The sequence below is a fragment of the Taudactylus pleione genome, unplaced genomic scaffold (assembly GCF_031769625.1).
Source record: "Taudactylus pleione unplaced genomic scaffold, aTauple2 ptg000043l, whole genome shotgun sequence".
NCBI classification, from domain to species: domain Eukaryota; kingdom Metazoa; phylum Chordata; class Amphibia; order Anura; family Myobatrachidae; genus Taudactylus; species Taudactylus pleione.
Genome location: NW_028284445.1, coordinates 9,694,132 through 9,712,845, shown reverse-complemented (window position 1 = coordinate 9,712,845; position 18,714 = coordinate 9,694,132). Strand labels below are relative to the sequence as shown.

At 45.9% G+C, this 18,714-nt stretch overlaps 1 protein-coding gene and 1 pseudogene across 1 annotated transcript in view; one reads left to right on the top strand and one right to left on the bottom strand.

The window, feature by feature from the left end:
- The window catches only part of RXFP2 (relaxin family peptide receptor 2), a 389,469-nt gene extending 383,539 nt beyond the window's left edge, over nucleotides 1-5,930 (top strand). Inside the window, exon 18 of the mRNA XM_088460250.1 lies at nucleotides 1,862-5,930. Within this exon, the coding sequence (XP_088316376.1) occupies nucleotides 1,862-2,130 (269 nt within the window). The 3' untranslated portion in view covers nucleotides 2,131-5,930. The remainder of the gene's footprint in view (nucleotides 1-1,861) is intronic.
- A 3,631-nt stretch (nucleotides 5,931-9,561) lies between these two features.
- Nucleotides 9,562-14,165, bottom strand: LOC148537849 (uncharacterized; annotated as a pseudogene).
- Between the last annotated feature and the right edge of the window lie 4,549 nt (nucleotides 14,166-18,714).

Genomic DNA, 18,714 nt, shown 5'->3' with positions numbered 1-18,714 from the left:
GTGATACTAGCTGATGTGCCCGTTTTCACCCAGGTAGCCATTAGCTGAGTGCCATACATGAGATAGTAGAGGGACCAGAACAGGCAGGCTCCGTCTCCTGTGATGGGGACAATGGTGTTAGGCACCATCTCTCCATTAACATTCAAACATTCAGTTGCCATGTTCGAAATCCAAATCGCAAATCAAGTGAAGTCCCGACTTGCAATCCAAATTTTGTTAAGCTTTCAATTTCCAAATACAAATCAAATTAATTTTCTAAAAAGAAAAAACCTAGTCAAAGTGTTAAGTCCTTAGCAGTGGTGATACCAGAGGTGTGTCTGGAGCGTAGTCCAATATTCAAATAGGGGAGCCACACCAACTGTCACCCCAAATGCTGCCAAACATCACTGGCAGTTGGTGTGGCTCCTCTATTTGAATATTGGACTGCGCTGCAGCCCCATCGTTGGAGCCACCACTCGTCCCAGACAATGAGCTTACAGACCTGCAGCACTTGGGGCCATGTTGCTTTGTCACCCAATCACCTTGGTCGAGAGGAAACATTTTACCCCTTTTTAACCCCTTAGGAGTCGAATTTCAAATAATACCTGCTTAGTGGGTGCCTAGGTCATGGAGGGAATATACTCCCCAAATTTCCTGTTTCTAGGTCCAGGTATTTGGGCTAGTCTTTGATGAGTAAGTCAGTCTAGACACTGCATAGGGAGAGGAAACATTTTACCCATTTTAATGCCCTTAGGAGTCAAATCTCAAAAAATCCCTGCTTGGTGGGTGCTTATGTTTTGGAATGAATATAGGGCCTGATTCAGAGGCGCACGCTATTTGCGTGCGCTCGCTCTGAATCAGGGCGTTTTTGTTTTTTTTCGTCTCGACCTCCAGGCCTCTTGCATAGCTGTGGGTGACCACCCACAGCTTTTGCGAGCGGCCTGGCGATGGTCGCGATTATCGCGACCATCAGGCTTTCAACGAGACCCTGTGGTGGGGTCTCAGGTCTCGCAAGCCCGAGTGGACTTCCTGCTCTAATAGAGCTGGAAGTCCACTACTGACATCACGAGTGATGTCAGTAGGGCCACCCACAAACGCCAGGTGTTCCTAAGGGAATGCCTGTGTTTGTGCAGTCACCCCCCCCTCCCTGCTTACAAAATGGGGAGAGCTGTCAATCAACATCGACAGCCGCCCCATCTTGTAGTGAGCCCCGGAGCAACGGAGCTGCCGTCACTCGCCAAACATCGACCCGCTTGCAAGCGCTATGCTCTCGCGAGTGGGTCTGAATCAAGCCCATACTCCTCAATTTTCATGTGTCTAGGTCCAAGGGTTTGGGCTGGGTGTTGAAGAGTCAGTGAGTCAGGAGCTTTGTTTTTATATAGTAAGATTATGGCTTATATTTGTTGCTGGTTCCTTACTTATCGAACATTCCACAGAAACCAGAGTAATCATTTATTTTAGCAAATCTAGTGCAGTTATTTGTTATATATAAGTTTGTCATATTTTCATTTGCAATTCATGTATAAAAATAATTTATATTACAAATATATAAACATTTCATCCGAATAGAACATAATGTAATATATGGTACTTTACTTTACATGTTACCTACAGTATAACTATTTAAAATCAGTACAATACAGAGCAGGAAACAGATGAACCATTCTAGAATAAACAATGTAATGTAATTAGTGAATGACTAACAAAACAGAATTTTCCAAAATGAAATTAGCATGCTAACCAATCACGGACTTAATGCGTTATGGGGACATATGTTGTTTTATTGTCATTCTGCCGTATAGCAAACATACCATTATGTTCACTTACTGCAATTTACCAATCCAGATTCAAGCCTCCTGTTCTTGCTTTCTTCTGTTTCTAGGCACTATTACCTCCTGGATTGTGATATTTATTCTACCGATAAACAGTGCCTTAAATCCCATCTTATACACTTTAACTACAAGCTTCTTCAAAGAAAAGCTTAAACAGCTGCTACAAAGACAGCGCAGACGATCAATATTCAAGGGCGAACGGAAAAGTTTGTCCACCTCACTAGTATGGACAGAGGACCCTATCGTCCAGCATTCTTCACTTAAACTTGGGTTCCTCCATAAAAAGTCTTCTGGGGATACAGTGATCAAGTCTACGTGATGGAGAGAGAAGCTTTACAGGAATCAAGCCATCTGGATCACTTGGAGAGATGAATTTAAAGTGAACCTTTGACAACGCATGTGTGGGTCCACCTGTAGCTCTCCTTCAGATGAAGGCCGAAGACAAAGCTGTTAAGATTGCAAAGACCTGTCTTGATACAAAGTATAGAGCATTGTCTTTACTGGAAACATTTCCATACTATCGTTCCAGAAGACAACCAATAAGTCAGCTGTGGACTGTTACTTATCTGGATTTTGCATTTATCCTTTTTTGCCATCGGTAATAGACACTTTTTGACACTTTTTGAAACAATGGAGGATTTTAATGTACAGTCTCTAAGATTCAGCCATGTACAATACAATGACTCGCTACTCTCCTTATAGGAGAACATATATGGTTTATTTGAACATACGCGTCAATTGCTTTTCTACTACACTGAGCTATTTCTATTCCATTCTTACAATTTTTTTATTTGGAAGAATTGCAATTTTACATTGTCTTAAGAAATGTTTGCAGATATTAGATAACTACATACAGTGTAAGTTAAGCAGAACATGATATAGGAAGGAGAATTTAGTTCTGCACAGATGTTTAAAACAGCCATGTGCCAGTGGCTCTCAGGATATGAGTTGTGGTCTTACAACGTCAATGTGACCAGCAGACATTCTGTCCAATATACAGAATACATGTAGAGTATATTGTAATCCCTGAAGGATTTTGACCTTGGTGTGTCTATGTAAAATAGTTTAACAATATAATTACAAGTGGACCTCCTTTGTAAAACAGCAATGACAACTTAGACTATTAAGTAAAGATGGATTTGTGTATTATTTTTTCTTATTGTGCTTTTAAAACAGTAAGTACATGTAATAGGCAAACGCAGCGGGGGTTCCAGTTGACTGGAAACCCCTTTCCCCAGTCCACACCATGATGTCCACAATAGAAATAGCATAGAATACTAAAGTTGCATGTTTTTAAGATCCCCTCAGTGTCACAAATTAAATAATTAGCACCACCTGTTGATATTTTAAAATGAATATACTTGTGCACCAACTATGAGATCTGGAAAACATGCATTGTTAGGGGCGCACTGATATCTATAAGGTCAATTATTAACACTGTATAATAATACACTATATAGTGCATAAGGAGACCAATCTGTACATATGTGTCCAGGGCAGTGCAAGGTTCTTTTGCTGCTCACCCAGACATCCCGAAATTGCTCAAATGATCTGGATTAGTCGCCACATCTGAAATCAAAACATTCCGCTCAGGCAGGATGGCCCTACTGCCGCATATAATGGCATATTGTGATCGCTGACTTATTACATACACTCAGTTGCGTCCCTCCACTGGTTGGCACCCGGTGCGGGCAAGAGAGTAGCGCGCACGCCTTCGCTGCGTGCTGGTAAAAGGGGGTGTGGCCTCTTGGTAGGGTCTTGGCCATGTGATCTGAATTCCTGTTTTAGTCACTCCAGGGGTCCTGGAAATGCAGACATCCCCCGGGGACCAGTCTGTGTGCCGTGCCGGCTTCCTCACTGTGTCAGGAGCCGAGTGCTGCACTTAATGCTACAGTGCAGCACCCGGCTCCTGTCACTGAGGAGGAGTTGGCAGTTTTTTGTCACCCCTCAGCGGCTGACACCCAGGTGTGGCCCGCACCCCCCTTGTGACGCCACTGCATACACTATACTTCGTATGACGTATATTATATCTGGTTAAGTGCTGATTATGCCCTCTTCATGGAATGGCCACAATTACTTTAAAATAAAACATTTGGCAACCCCCCCTCTAGAAATCCTGCGTTTGCCCCTGCATGTATTTGCCTTTGTCATTCCTCTACCCAGTTCTACAGTGATAGGAACCACTTAAAAAAATTACAAAAAAAACTTCTAGGAGGGCTAATGATTATATCCCCTTCTCATTTGTACTCACTGCTGGCAGAACTATGCAGTCATTGCTTGAGAATCAGAGGGAAAAAGGCTGAGCTACAGCTATTCCTGGAAACTGGCTTGCATGGTACAGGATTTTTTTAAATGTATATATTAAATGTTACTTTTCTGACCCACTTAAACTCAGTGGTCAGTAGAAAGTGTATGGTTCGCATACACTGTCTGTGTCTTCAATTTGTCCATCCAATTCTATTATGTCTGTAAATGTTATTGCTTTAATTTTATCTGCATGTTGTATAATGTCACTCTCCATTTTGTCTCTGTATCCTGAGTCTTATGAGCGCTCATCATAGGGGTTATTTATAAACCAGAGAAGAAGCAAAGATCCACCTATTTCTCCACCATTACCCAGGTGCACGTCCCTGTTACATTTTGTGCATGAATATTTGCAATACCGCTGTCCGTCACAGGAATGTGCACCCTGAGGAAAAAACACTAAGCTTACTATCGTTTTAGGCCTCCCCCTCAATTACAAATGTACCTGTTCTTTTCCTAACATAATAGTCATATGTGTCTTATATAGACCAGGAGAGTAAGGTGACAGGGGACTGTCACATTTGTACATTTTAATGTTTTTTTTTTGCAACCATATAAACACTCTTTCAAATTGAAAGTAATGACAGGTACCCCAGAGCATGCGCAAAACATGAAATACATTTGCTCTTCATTCCTGAAGTTCATGTGCTTGTCCAACTAAATTAAGTCAGCTGGTAGACATTACTGAAGCTGGTAAGCATTACAGTAGCTGGTAATCAATACTGGAGCTGGTAAGCGTTACTGTGGATGGTAAGCATTACTGAAGCTGGTAAGCGTTACTGTGGATGGTAAGCATTACTGAAGCTGGTGAGCGCTACTGTGGATGGTAAGCATTACTGAAGCTGGTGAGCGCTACTGTGGATGGTAAGCATTACTGAAGCTGGTAATCATTACTGAAGCTGGTAAGCATTACTGTGGATGGTAAGCGTTACTAAAGCTGGTAAGCGCTACTGTGGATGGTAAGCATTACTGAAGCTGGTGAGCGCTACTGTGGATGGTAAGCATTACTGAAGCTGGTGAGCGCTACTGTGGATGGTAAGCATTACTGAAGCTGGTAGACATTACTGAAGCTGGTAAGCGTTACTGTGGATGGTAAGTGTTACTGAAGCTGGTAAGCGTTACTGTGGATGGTAAGCATTACTGAAGCTGGTAAGCATTACTGAAGCTGGTAAGTGTTACTGTGGATGGTAAGCATTACTGAAGCTGGTAGACATTACTGAAGCTGGTAAGCGTTACTGTGGATGGTAAGTGTTACTGAAGCTGGTAAGTGTTACTGTGGATGGTAAGCATTACTGAAGCTGGTAAGCATTACTGAAGCTGGTAAGCGTTACTGTGGATGGTAAGCATTACTGAAGCTGGTAAGCATTACTGAAGCTGGTAAGTGTTACTGTGGATGGTAAGCATTACTGAAGCTGGTAAGTGTTACTGAAGCTGGTAATCATTCAGCAAGAATCACCCAAGTACACCCAGTTGCTCCCATCAGAACAAATACATCTCAGGCATCATAATCGTGAACTTAACTGTAAAAATGTAAAAAATCAGGTACAAATAGGTGCATCTTATGGGAATAAAAGAAGAATAATAGCCTTTGTTCTGCACTTTTCTGTTTGTTGATGACTTAAGTTTTAGTTTTTGCATTATAAGCAGAAACCATGCAGTTGAAATGTGAAACTCCAAAGGATAATGTTTTCTATGAATGTATTTGTACGGCTGTCTCAGTTCTCATCACTAGTGACAGTTTTATTTTGTAAACAAATGACTTAATTCCATGTTAATTTGAATAATTCTGCATAAAATACGTCCAGTATAGATTTACCTGTTGCCTTTATGTGTTTTATCATTGCTGAAAGGAGCACCCTGTGCTGTGCAGATCTGTTACAATAGATGCCTAAAAATCGATGGAACATTTGCATAAGGGATAATTATATTTTGTTAACTTCATTTGTTGATCTGGCCTGTAATAACAAGCAGTGGCGTAACATCCACCAGAGGAGTCCATTCATCTGCTGCGGCCGGGGACTGGTAGTGAGGCGGCCTAGAAATCTCCTATGGAGGGCTCCCTTTGTCCTACATGCATGGCTCCAGCATATGAGCAGTGAATCCCAAAACTGTCCCAGTGCTGAAATGGAGATTCGCAAAGCAGGCATCGGTGTCCTGCATACAGTCAGAAGAGCAGACAGGGGGTATCACCGGGCTCTTCCAAATTGTACCATAGGGCACAGTAGTTTTGCTTTGTGCCTTTGCTAGTAGAGTACAGTGTTCTGTGATTTAGCTAAGCTGCAATGACTACTTAAACCCAAATACCTGTGACAACATATTATATTGAATCGGTAGATTTTAACAGGTGTCGGTATCCTAACCCTGTCGGCATGCTGGCGTCTGGATTCTATGCCCCATAGAGGTGCCCTGATTAATTTTTACTTCCATTTTTCACATTATGTGCCGATGGTGACGCTTTAAGTGCTCCACCCTTATATGCAGCTTTTGAATCTGACATGTCAGCCCCAAGTCTGCAGATCCTTCAGGACTGAGAAGATTGCAGTTTACATTGGGGGGGGGGGGGGGGCAAAATGGGGAATTCCCTAAAGGAGAATACTTCCTGATGCAGGAAATTCTACTTTGATTGGAGATCTTAGTATTTTCAGTACACTGTCCTGTTCTGGGACAATCCTAATCTCGGAAATCAATTGCCCCTCAGCTCACTTCACAATTGAGGATAAATTTCCTCTCTGACAGTGCCGGGCTTCCTGATTAGCTCAGATGTGTCTGTGAGGGTGAAACAGGTGTGTGGGAGATGGATCCTATCATTATCGACCTTTACTGAGAGACAGAGACTGCCACCTTTATGAGAGCTGACAAGTGACCCTTTTCAGGCCAGGACCCATTTGCTTAGCAGCCAATTCAGTATCTTGGTAGACAACTATATGACTTGGGTCTGCATAGATGGGTTGGCCCTACTGCCTTGTATAGCTCGTATCACATACACTGCACTTAGTATGAGGCAGGCTATAGCTTGTTGTGGTAACCTTGACTTTATGTGGTAAGTAAAGAGTTTACCTTGTGTGTTGTGGTTCCATCTTAACTCGACTTACGTAGAGGTGAGAGTAATGGAAGCACATGAAGGGGTGACGAGGCAGCTTGTGGTTTTTATTTTGTGAACACAGGTTTATTAGAGAGTCGGCAGGGCACTTGCATAAATAACACTCCGCATTCAATGAGGCAGCCTTTGTATTGCACCAGTGGGAAAAACATCAATAATGAGATTACACATAAAAACAATGGCATTTGCACGGCACCATACGGATTGGTGTAATAATACTTCGGCAGTACGACCATACAATGTAAGACAACTTTTACGTTACTATTCCCAGTTAAATTCAGCATTGAGCATACATTCTTATCTCAAACGGTTGCACACTACAAGAAAACAATTCAGCAATGATGACAGTACTAAACTAACTAACAATTTCAATGTCCAGATGACCTTAAACACAAAACACTGTATTCCTACCCATCTTCGCTGCTGCAGCTGGTGGAGCTCTTATAGATCAGTTTAAGTTGACCATGGTACTAGTCCCACTTAGTGTAACATTTGTTAGTATTAAATCTGGGAGGGAAGAATCGCCAATGTGTATATGGAAGTCCTGTACACAGTACAGCAATTCAGTCACTGAATGCTAATTCCACTTTTCTCTCTATAGGCACATTCAATTCTCAGGTAATCAGAAGGTTATTCAATATTCCTAGACAACTGTTACTGTAAAGTGTCCCGCAGTTCTATCCCCCAGGTTGATGGGCTATATTATCTCCTTTAAGTAGTGTATTCCAGCTTTCAAGTATCAAAGAATCACTGTGCTGTGAAATAGGACAGTCTTGGTGTGATCCGGAAAACATGCAGGGTAAATAGTGGTAAGCTTGGTCAGTGAAGCAGATAACTCCTATATAATGAAAGTGAAAGTAACACTGAGATTCTGGTATTTGCAACAAGGTATGAGAAAGTCCACTAATACTGAGTGTCAGTGCAGCTCTGCCTGTGGTGCAATCAGTCTTCCACTCACCACTCCTGTAGTTACCTCTGGTGCAAGGCTATGTAACTTTTCCACTGCTGGAGCTGTATGTCTATACTGCAGTTAATCGGTGGCCATCTTGTGGTTGGCAGCATGGCAACTCAAAGCAAGTGTTGCTGTTGGCATGCGGCCATCTTGTGGTTGGCAGAAAAAGTTATAAATCACAATAGGACAGCGCCTTCTCTTATAAGTAGTATAACTGAAATGAGGGTGCTTTGAAGTTACCCTATGATGGCTGCTGCTGTGATATGGGGCAGGGAGGATGATTACCCTGTACTGCGTGTTGCCACTGTGGCTGTGTACCTCCACAAGCGGCTCTTGCTGCTGCGCTGGATGCCTTAATGGTGTGCTGCTCTTGGTCCCAACTTCCCACTGCTGTGGTTCACCTGACCTGGTCTATCTTCCGCGGGTCCCCGGCGTCCACGCTCCTGGCTCAGCTGCTCCACACTACACTAGAGTTTTGCAGCTTGGCGGTCTCTGCCCGCTGTCCTCGCGCTGCACGCCACACTTCTCCTCAGCTCCTGGCATGCCCTCTATAATTGACCCTCTTCTTCGCGGGCACCTGACCACACCCACCGCTTGAGAGACAGGACAGGCTCATCCAATCAACACCAGCTGTCCCCTTGCTTCACACATGCTGGGGAGATATGTATTAACTCCTTCCTTGCCCAAGGTGGTATTAACCCCTCACGGTCCTAGGGGTGTCCGTTTCATGGGTGTCACATCCCTCCATACTGAAATGATGCATGTCCTCACGCTTGGTCCAATAATAAAGGGAAACAGAAAAAAGGATAATTCCCAAATAACAGACAGAGTATTGGCATCTGCAAGTCACAAATCCTGGGCATCAATGAACATAGGATGAATAGATCATGACCCTGACTACGCCTAACCGTTAACTATCACACTAGCACAAAAGTACACATAAATACAACATATCAATGTCAAACAGATTAGTGCAATCAGGAAAATATAAACAGTAATAAAGGTGCATCTACCAACCTCTCTATTGTCTGTAACGTGTGGGCAGTATTCCTTAATACTGCCCACTCCTGGTCGAGCGTCTCACCTCACCAATTTCAGGGACGTCTGCAATGACTTCCTCAACCACAGGCGGCTGTCTCATTTCTGGAGTCGGGGAACCGGCCACGACAGGCCAATACATACTCAGGACAAGACTCAATGGGTCATTTAGTATCGACAACTGGTCTCTGGCTGGGTGTGATGGTGGAGAATCAGGTAGTAATTCTGGAGCTCTGTGTTGGTTAGGGCACAATTTGAGTTGATCCCGGTGTACAACTTTCGGTTGACCACCTTCTACCTTATCAATCTGGTACACGGCTATTTCAGCATTGGGTATGCCGGTAACTACATATGGATCAGGCTCCCATTAATGGTCTGGCATGTGCGGTCGCATCGTATCGATCCTTTTGTCGATCACGGATAGCATCCATACATTGGTCCACAAGAGCTCGAGCAGTCTGTAATCTATGCTGGTGTTCTACGACCCAATCCCCTTGGAAGCAAGAATCTGTGGCATAATCTGAAGCCAGGCCTAAGTGAACGTCAGCGGGTAGTTTCCCAGATCGTCCGAAAAGCAGATAATATGGCGTGTATCCTGTGGAGCTGTGCACAGTGTGGTTGTAGACAAAGATCAGTTCTGCTAGCAGAGTGGGCCACTCACATCTTTGTGGAAGGGGTACAGCTCGGAGTAAATTTATCACAGTTTGGTTCATCCTTTCGCAGGCCCCGTTGCCCTGAGGATGGTATGCTGTAGTGCGTAATTTCATACACCCGTACAACTGGCATAGTTCTTGGAAGAGTAGGGCTTCAAACGCAGGCCCCTGATATGTCAGAATACTAGCAGGGTACCCGTACGGCCATACAAATGCTCGCCAGACGATTTCTGCTGTCATCTTTGCCGTGAGATCCCGGACTGGCAGTACAACGGCAAACTTGGTGTAATGGTCAATTATGGTTACAGCATATTGATATCCATTGCTACTTGGTTCTAGCTTCACATGGTCGATAGTTACGAGTTCCAGTGGTTGTCGGGTAACAATGGGGTGCAGCGGTGCTTTTTCTTCTGCTGGAGCCGGTCTACGTGCTGTGCATATGTCGCAAGATTTGCACCAGTCTTCCACATCCTGACGCATATTCCCCCAGTAAAATCTTCGACGTAGGGTCGCCTCAGTCTTTTGACAGCCGAAATGGCCAGAGTGATCATGATAGGCCCGTAGGATGAGATCGATTTTCGCAGGGGGCACCACCAACTGCTCAATCAACAGATGTGTCTTTGGATCTGTGCTCTGTCATAGCAATAGGCCTCTTCGCAACGTCAAACGGTCCTTTTGCCGCCACAATTGGATTAGGTCCAGGGTTGCAGCTTGTCTCTGAATTCGGGTCAACCCCTGACGAGAGGCCAGCAACTGTTTCACCCTTTTTAAGGTTGGGCTTGCGTCCTGCCAGACAGTCCAATCTCCTTCCATCTCCACGCCCTGAACTTCCTGCACTCTCGTGGGGATGGGGACCATAGCATTCTGTTCCGGTGCTCTTCTTTTCAAACTGAAGTTGGGAGTTTCAATCTGCTCCCACCTGTCTATTCCTTCCAATTCACTTTCGCCCGTCTGTAGCCGGGAGAGTGCATCGGCATTCGCGTTACTTCGCCCACTTCTGTATACTACTTTGAACTGGTAGTTGGCCAGTCTGGAGGACCACCTTTGTTCCAAAGCTCCTAGAGGGGTGGTGGCTGATGAGCCAGTGGGTTACAGTCCGTATAAGCTACAAACGGTGTTGCCGCTAGATAGTCTCTGAATTTTTCTGTCACTGCCCACACCAAGACAAGAAACTCGAGTTTGTAGGCACTGTAATTGGCGTCGTTCCGTTCGGTGGGACATAGACTGCGACTAGCGTAAGCGATCACACGCTCTTGATTTTCCTGAACTTGGGCAAGTACAGCTCCCAACCCTTGCTTGCTGGCATCCGTGTACAGCCGGAACGGGTGGTTGTAATCTGGGTAGGCCAGCACAGGGGCCTCTGTCAGGACTTTCTTCAGCAGGTCGAAGGCTGTCTGTCATTCAGTCGTCCACTCTATGGGAATTCGTTTGTTATACTTATCCTTAGGGATCCCTCGTAGAATTTCTAATAGAGGGGCGGCGACTTTGGCAAAGTTCTTCACAAACCGTCGATAATATCCTACAAATCCAAGGAACCATCGGACATCTTTGACTGTCAGCGGGATGGGCCATTCCAATACCGCTTTCACCTATTCGGGGTCCGGGGTCACACCCTCAGGGCTTACAATGTGACCTAAGTACTGAACTCGGGGCTTGAGCAGGTGGCACTTGGATGGCTTCAGCTTCAGACCGAATCTAGTCAGCTGTTGGAAAACCTCCCGTAAGTGTTGCAGATGGTCAGAGTAGGTTTTTGAAAAGATGATAATGTCATCCAAATATAGGAGAACCACATCGAAATTCCTATGGCTTAGACAATGCTCCATCATGCGTTGGAAGGTGGTGGGAGCATTGCATAAGCCAAATGGCATACGGTTGAATTCATAGAGCCCCATTGGTGTGATGAAGGCAGTCTTCTCCTTGTCCTCTTCCTTCATCTGAACCTGCCAGTAGCCGCTGGTCAAATCTAGGGTTGAGAAATATTTGGCAGATTTAAGCGCCGTCAGAGACTCCTCAATTCGGGGTAGAGGATAGGCATCCTTATGTGTGATGGCATTCAGCTTCCTGTAGTCTACACAGAATCTTAGCTGGCCGTTCTTTTTGCGAACTAACACCAATGGGGCTGCCCATGGGCTGTGACTCTCTCTGATGATGCCATTGCTCTTCATGTCCTCCAACAGTTGCCGTACGGGCTGCTATAGCGCTGGTGCCAAAGGGCGATGCCGCTCCTTTATGGGTGGGGCATCCCCTGTCAGGATACGATGGTGTATCTCCTTCACGATACCCAGATCTGTAGGGCTATGGCTGAAAGTCTCAGCATTATTCTTCACAACCTGGAGGATTCCGGCCTTATGGTCTCTCGGTGTGCTGCCATCCCCTACCTGAATCTCTGTCCACCATTCATCTTCCTACTCATCAGCTGTACTACTCTCCGTGGTTACTTGACACTGATTAGCTTGTAAGGATGGATATACGACATTTTGAAATGAGGTCCACAACAATCGGGCCAGTGGCTGGCGTCGATACAACTTGATTGCGTCATTATGGGGATTTAAGATCCGCACTGGGACTCGTCCATTCTCCACAGTGACTAGGGTACTGGCTACTACCGCCTCCTGGCGAGCAGACGTTAAACAGGGTTCAATTAAGGCCTCATAGCTTCTGCCAGCTGGTGCGCATCGTGCCTTGCCCCAGAGGATGGTCTCTGAATTGGGTTGCAATTTGATGGGCTTACTAGCCATTACTCTAGCCTTTCCAATCTCTCCCTCACTATGGGCGAACCTCTGATGACCTTGAAGCACCCTGATAGTCTTCTGTATGATTCTTCGCTCCCCGGTGACCAACTGAAACAATTCACTTCTTAGTGTGGCCAATAGCTCCTCCGGACATTGCTGTAAGATGTTCATTCCTAGAATCACCGGTGCTACTTTAGCTTCACTGCTCTCAGTGATCAGACATCCCTGTAGTGGAAGGTGGGTTTCTCCGATCTGCATATTAGCCTCCCAATACCCCACGCAGGAGATCCCCAGTCCATTACTAGCAATTAGTTGCAGCCATGAGGGAGGTGGCATCAGCAACTGCCCCTCCTTCCAATAGCGTTGAAAAGCAGGTAGCTGTATGGTGGTGATTTGGGATCGTGTGTCTAACATGGCCAAAGCTTCCACGCCGTTTATGACAATTGGGATTGTCGGACACGTCCCGACATACCGTGGCCACCACTCTTCAGGATTCGGGGCTACTCCTCCTGTTCTCCCCGAGGCTTGACCCCCACCCTCGGGGTGTTGCAGTTTAACGTCTCCTCTTGCCTGCAGTGTCTCTCCACGTGACCTGCCTTCTGGCACCGCCTGCAGATGGGACGGCCTTGAGCATCAAACTGATCTGTTGATCTTCTCCCTTGTCCCCATGGTGGTTCCCACCAATCATAAGCCCTTTGTCTTCTCGGCCGCCACCGCGGCTCTTCATAATCCGCCGGTTGGGATTGAGCTAGGCTGTACACCTCCCTACGTATCTCTGCCATTCCCAATGTAATTTCTTCCATCTGTTTCCTCAACAGTTGTATTGGATCAGGGGATGGCAGCTGCAACCCATGGGAGGCAGGGTTGGTTTCTTTGGGTGCCTGACATGCATTCCGTAAGCCAGCTTCTGCCGAGTAGGACTGACTTGGTAATTCTGGGAATTCCGTATTATGCTCTTCGACCGTGCCCAACATTTTGATAGCCGCTTCTTTAAAATCTAGGAAGGTATGCGTCGGAAGTTGTAGTCGCAGTAGTCGCAGTTGAACTCGTGTTCCTTCTCTGTTAGCTCCCTCTATCAATTGGGTGACCAAGGTCTCATCCGGGTTCCTGACTTCTTCCTGATCGACAGCCTGGATTGCCCTCAAGGCCTCCTGCAGGGTGAGGGCGTAGTCACGCAGACTCTCCCCAGGTTTTTGTTTACATGCATATAACCTCATTTTCAAGGTGGATAAGGTACAGGCATCAAAAGTGGTCGCCAGTCGTTTAAGGACTTGTTCTACATTCTGTTTTTTTCTGGCGGGCCAGGACGTCACTTCCCTGAGTGCTGAATTCTTCAATTGCCCAATGAGTATCTCGACCTGCTGCTGATCACTTAGCGGGTACAAACGGAACATAGAGGTCATCTTCCTTTTAAACTCAGTGAGAGTGCTTCCTTCTGTGCCATGGTCCTCACCAGAATACGTGGGCTCCGAAGTAATAGGGGAGCGTGATAGGATTGATCTGTGCCACTGGTGGGTTGATCGGTGCTCCTGCGCCAGCAGGAGGTACTGCCTGAGCTGGTGGATCGGTTGACATGGCTCTTCTATACTTCCAAACTTAGCACTTTGGACTCAGTTAATCCTGTTCGTGACGCCAGTTGTGGTAACCTTGACTTTATGTGGTAAGTAAAGAGTTTACCTTGTGTGTTGTGGTTCCATCTTCACTCGACTTATGGAGAGGTGAGAGTAATGGAAGCACATGAAGGGGTGACGAGGCAGCTTGTGGTTTTTATTTTGTGAACACAGGTTTATTAGAGAGTCGGCAGGGCACTTGCATAAATAACACTCCGCATTCAATGAGGCAGCCTTTGTATTGCATCAGTGGGAAAAACATCAATAATGAGATTACACATAAAAACAATGGCATTTGCACGGCACCATACGGATTGGTGTAATAATACTTCGGCAGTATGACCATACAATGTAAGACAACTTTTACGTTACTATTCACAGTTAAATTCAGCATTGAGCATACATTCTTATCTCAAACGGTTGCGTACTACAAGAAAACAATTCAGCAATGATGACAGTACTAAACTAACTAACAATTTCAATGTCCAGATGACCTTAAACACAAAACACTGTATTCCTACCCGTCTTCGCTGCTGCAGCTGGTGGAGCTCTTATAGATCAGTTTAAGTTGACCATGGTACTAGTCCCACATAGTGTAACATTTGTTAGTATTAAATCTGGGAGGGAAGAATTGCCAATGTGTATATGGAAGTCCTGTACACAGTACAGCAATTCAGTCACTGAATGTTAATTCCACTTTTCTCTCTATAGGCACATTCAATTCTCAGGTAATCAGAAGGTTATTCAATATTCCTAGACAACTGTTACTGTAAAGTGTCCCGCAGTTCTATCCCAGGTTTATGGGCTATATTATCTCCTTTAAGTAGTGTATTCCAGCTTTCAAGTATCAAAGAATCACTGTGCTGTGAAATAGGACAGTCTTGGTGTGATCCGGAAAACATGCAGGGTAAATAGTGGTAAGCTTGGTCAGTGAAGCAGATAACTCCTATATAATGAAAGTGAAAGTAACACTGAGGTTCTGGTATTTGCAACAAGGTATGAGAAAGTCCACTAATACTGAGTGTCAGTGCAGCTCTGCCTGTGGTGCAATCAGTCTTCCACTCACCACTCCTGTAGTTACCTCTGGTGCAAGGCTATGTAACTTTTCCACTGCTGGAACTGTATGACTATACTGCAGTTAATCGTGGCCATCTTGTGGTTGGCAGCATGGCAACTCAAAGCAAGTGTTGCTGTTGGCATGCGGCCATCTTGTGGTTGGCAGAAAAAGTTATAAGTCGCAATAGGACAGCGCCTTCTCTTATAAGTAGTATAACTGAAATGAGGGTGCTTTGAAGTTACCCTATGATGGCTGCTGCTGTGGTATGGGGCAGGGAGGATGATTACCCTGTACTGCGTGTTGCCACTGTGGCTGTGTACCTCCACAAGCGGCTCTTGCTGCTGCGCTGGACGCCTTAATGGTGTGCTGCTCTTGGTCCCAACTTCCCACCTCTGTGGCTCACCTGACCCGGTCTATCTTCCGCGGGTCCCCGGCATCCACGCTCCCGGTTCGACTGCTCCACACTACACTAGAGCTTTGCAGCTTGGCGGTCTCTGCCCGCTGTCCTCGCGCTGCATGCCACACTTCTCCTCAGCTCCTGGCACGCCCTCTATAATTGACCGTCTTCTTCGCGGGCACCTGACCACACCAACCGCTTGAGAGACAGGACAGGCTCTTCCAATCAGCACCAGCTGTCCCCTTGCTTCACACATGCTGGGGAGATATGTATTAACTCCTTCCTTGCCCAAGGTGGTTTTAACCCCTCACGGTCCTAGGGGTGTCCGTTTCATGGGTGTCACATCGTTGCATGCTAATTATGCCCTCTTTGGTTGGCCACACTCACTTTAAAACAAACATTTGGAGCGGGGGCGGGATCTACAGTACATGGATCCCACTTCACACTCTGGGAAATCATTTCATAGGATAGATTGAATCAATGATGTCTGGGGGTGGTATTAGCTCCAAACACTTTTAGTTTTCAGTGGTTAAAAAATAGCACAACCACGTGGTCCCCGTGCATTGTATGGTTACTGTGGTGTGCTCCAATTCAGGCTTAATAAATAGATTTTGAAATTAATTTTGTGATAATCATGTGGGAACTGCTGTTTCTGCATGATTACTGGGGCTGTGTCACGACTTTGGGGAAATTGGGCTTCAATGATGGAACAGGCTTTGCAGGCAGTGATACTGGCAGCACAAACTGAGGAGGTCTTAGATATGTTTTCCTCATATGATGGCACAAGACTCTAGTAGATCAGAAGAATAGAACTTTAATGATGACAAGAATGGTTGGAGGGAATGGTGGTATAAGCACAGAACCAGTCCCGGCAATACGTAGTAAAATACCACTAGACAGATGCTTGAAATGATCCGTTAATGACTGAAGAGTGCATTCTGAAGCACCTGGTTGAGCTCAGGTAAAAGACAGAGTTCTAGGAGCAAAGTGCTGAGCTATGCTCAGTAATAGCAAGAGTTCTTGGAGCCAGGTGCTGAGCTATACTCAGTAAATAGCAGAAATCCTTGGAGCCAGTAAGTGTACTGAGTCAAGAACAAACGAAGATCCGGCAGGAGCCAAATGGAAACCTTTAGGAAATCTTGCACAGACACTGACTGACTGTCCAGGATGGACTTATATACCCAGTGCCTGCTGCTGGTTGGCCACATACAAACAGCTGATCCTAGGAGAGACTTAGGATTGGTAACTGTAGGACCACATGATCAGATGGCCGCGCCCGTGGACCGGAGAGGTGTTCTGGAACACCGTGGACCATCGCCATGCAGGTGAGTGAGAACCATTCGGTAGCGGGAGTGGACGTTTAGATACTCAGGCAGTGTTTAGATGACTTCACACGGCCGACGCCACGCATGGCGCAGGGAGAGTTAACATGCCAGAGAGGACACCTGAATCTGGACACGTGGAGCACAGTCGCCCAGGACCTCAGCCGTAGTCTGACAGTCCGGATCCTGACAGGCTGAAGAGCTTTATAAATAGGCCTCTTTGAGTGTCAAACAATCCCAGCAAGGCAGCCTGTGTGTTGTCTAGCCAAAATCATCTCTCAGTAGCGGACTGGGAGGAATGTGCCAACAATTAGCAATTCTCGTATTGCGAAGCTGGAGAGGTACCTCAAAAGGCTTCACATAAAATCAAACATGAGGTTTATTACTGCATACTGAGAGGTACCATGAGATTCTTAAGTGCATTGCTTTTCATGTTACTTTATTTTGGTATACTATGGGGCATATTCAATTAGCTGCAGGGTTTAACCTGTTTAATTGCCGCACTGGACCTATTCAATTAACGGGGATCCTCGAGCGTGATTTCCTAAGACCCCGTGCATGGTATGCAGGCAGGAAGCCAACGGTCGAAATGCCGACCGCCGGCTTCCTGTCTGTGCAATCCCGACAGGGGACTAATGATAGTTGTCGAAAACCCGACGCCTATCTTTATCCCTACACCGGGAGGCTGACGCCCGGCATACCAAACGAAGGTAATCCGGGCAGCGGCAGCAGACAGACGCTGGGGGGAGGGTTAGGTTAGGGGCTCCCAGGGGGGGGACTTAGGGTTAGGCACCCCTCAGGAGAGTTAGGATCAGGCTAGGGGAAGGGGGAGTTAGGGTTAGGCATCCCCCAGGGAGGGGTAGGTTTAGGCTGCGTGGACGGGGGGGTTGGGTTTAGGCACTTACGGGGGTTTTAAGGTTAGGCACTAGGGGGGGAGGTTAGGGTTAGGCACCCCTAAGGGAGGGTTAGAGGGAAAAAGGGTTAGCGATAGTGTCTTTACTTACCTGTCTGTATTTTCACTGCTGCCAGTCTTCCGGCGTCGGCATTCATACCGATCCCCAGCGCGTGAGTCCCTGCAGTTGGACTTTACCTCGCAGCTCATGGAGATGTGAGGTAATTCTGCGTAAAACCACCAAATGGGGCTCGCACATGGGAAAAAAAAACAACGGTTCTGCAGTTTATGCGGAATCAGTTCCGATTGAGTCTCGATTTTTTGGTTCGGAAAAAAGGCTATTTTATTGAATAGCTTTTCCCCGCGCCGCAAGGATTTTGGCCGGCAATTAGTCGTCTAATTGAATACCCCCCTATGTTTCATTTTTAATTGGGAACCATTTGCTGTTCCACTTAAATTGTAAGTTATTTACAAAGTGCAAAAGGCTACAGGTGCGTATCCACTACACGAGAGTGGAACGACTGTATGATTACAACATTGTAATCGTGCAATCGTTCTCCATCCTGTGCAGTGGATAATGTGCCTACACTGAATGATATGTCATTCAGTGCATGGACCCTCCCTCATCCCCGAACATGCACAACCTGACGATCTCGTCAGGTTAGCCTGCTTGTTCAGGCGATGGTTGATGTCGAAAACAGCCAGCGGGAGTGAGCATCGTTACTCTTTTTCGACATTGTCATGCACGATTTATGAACGATTAATGAGCGATTGAACGATAACGATGTTGTAATCATTCAATCGCTCATTTTAATCGTCTGGTGGATACGCACCTTAAGATGCAGT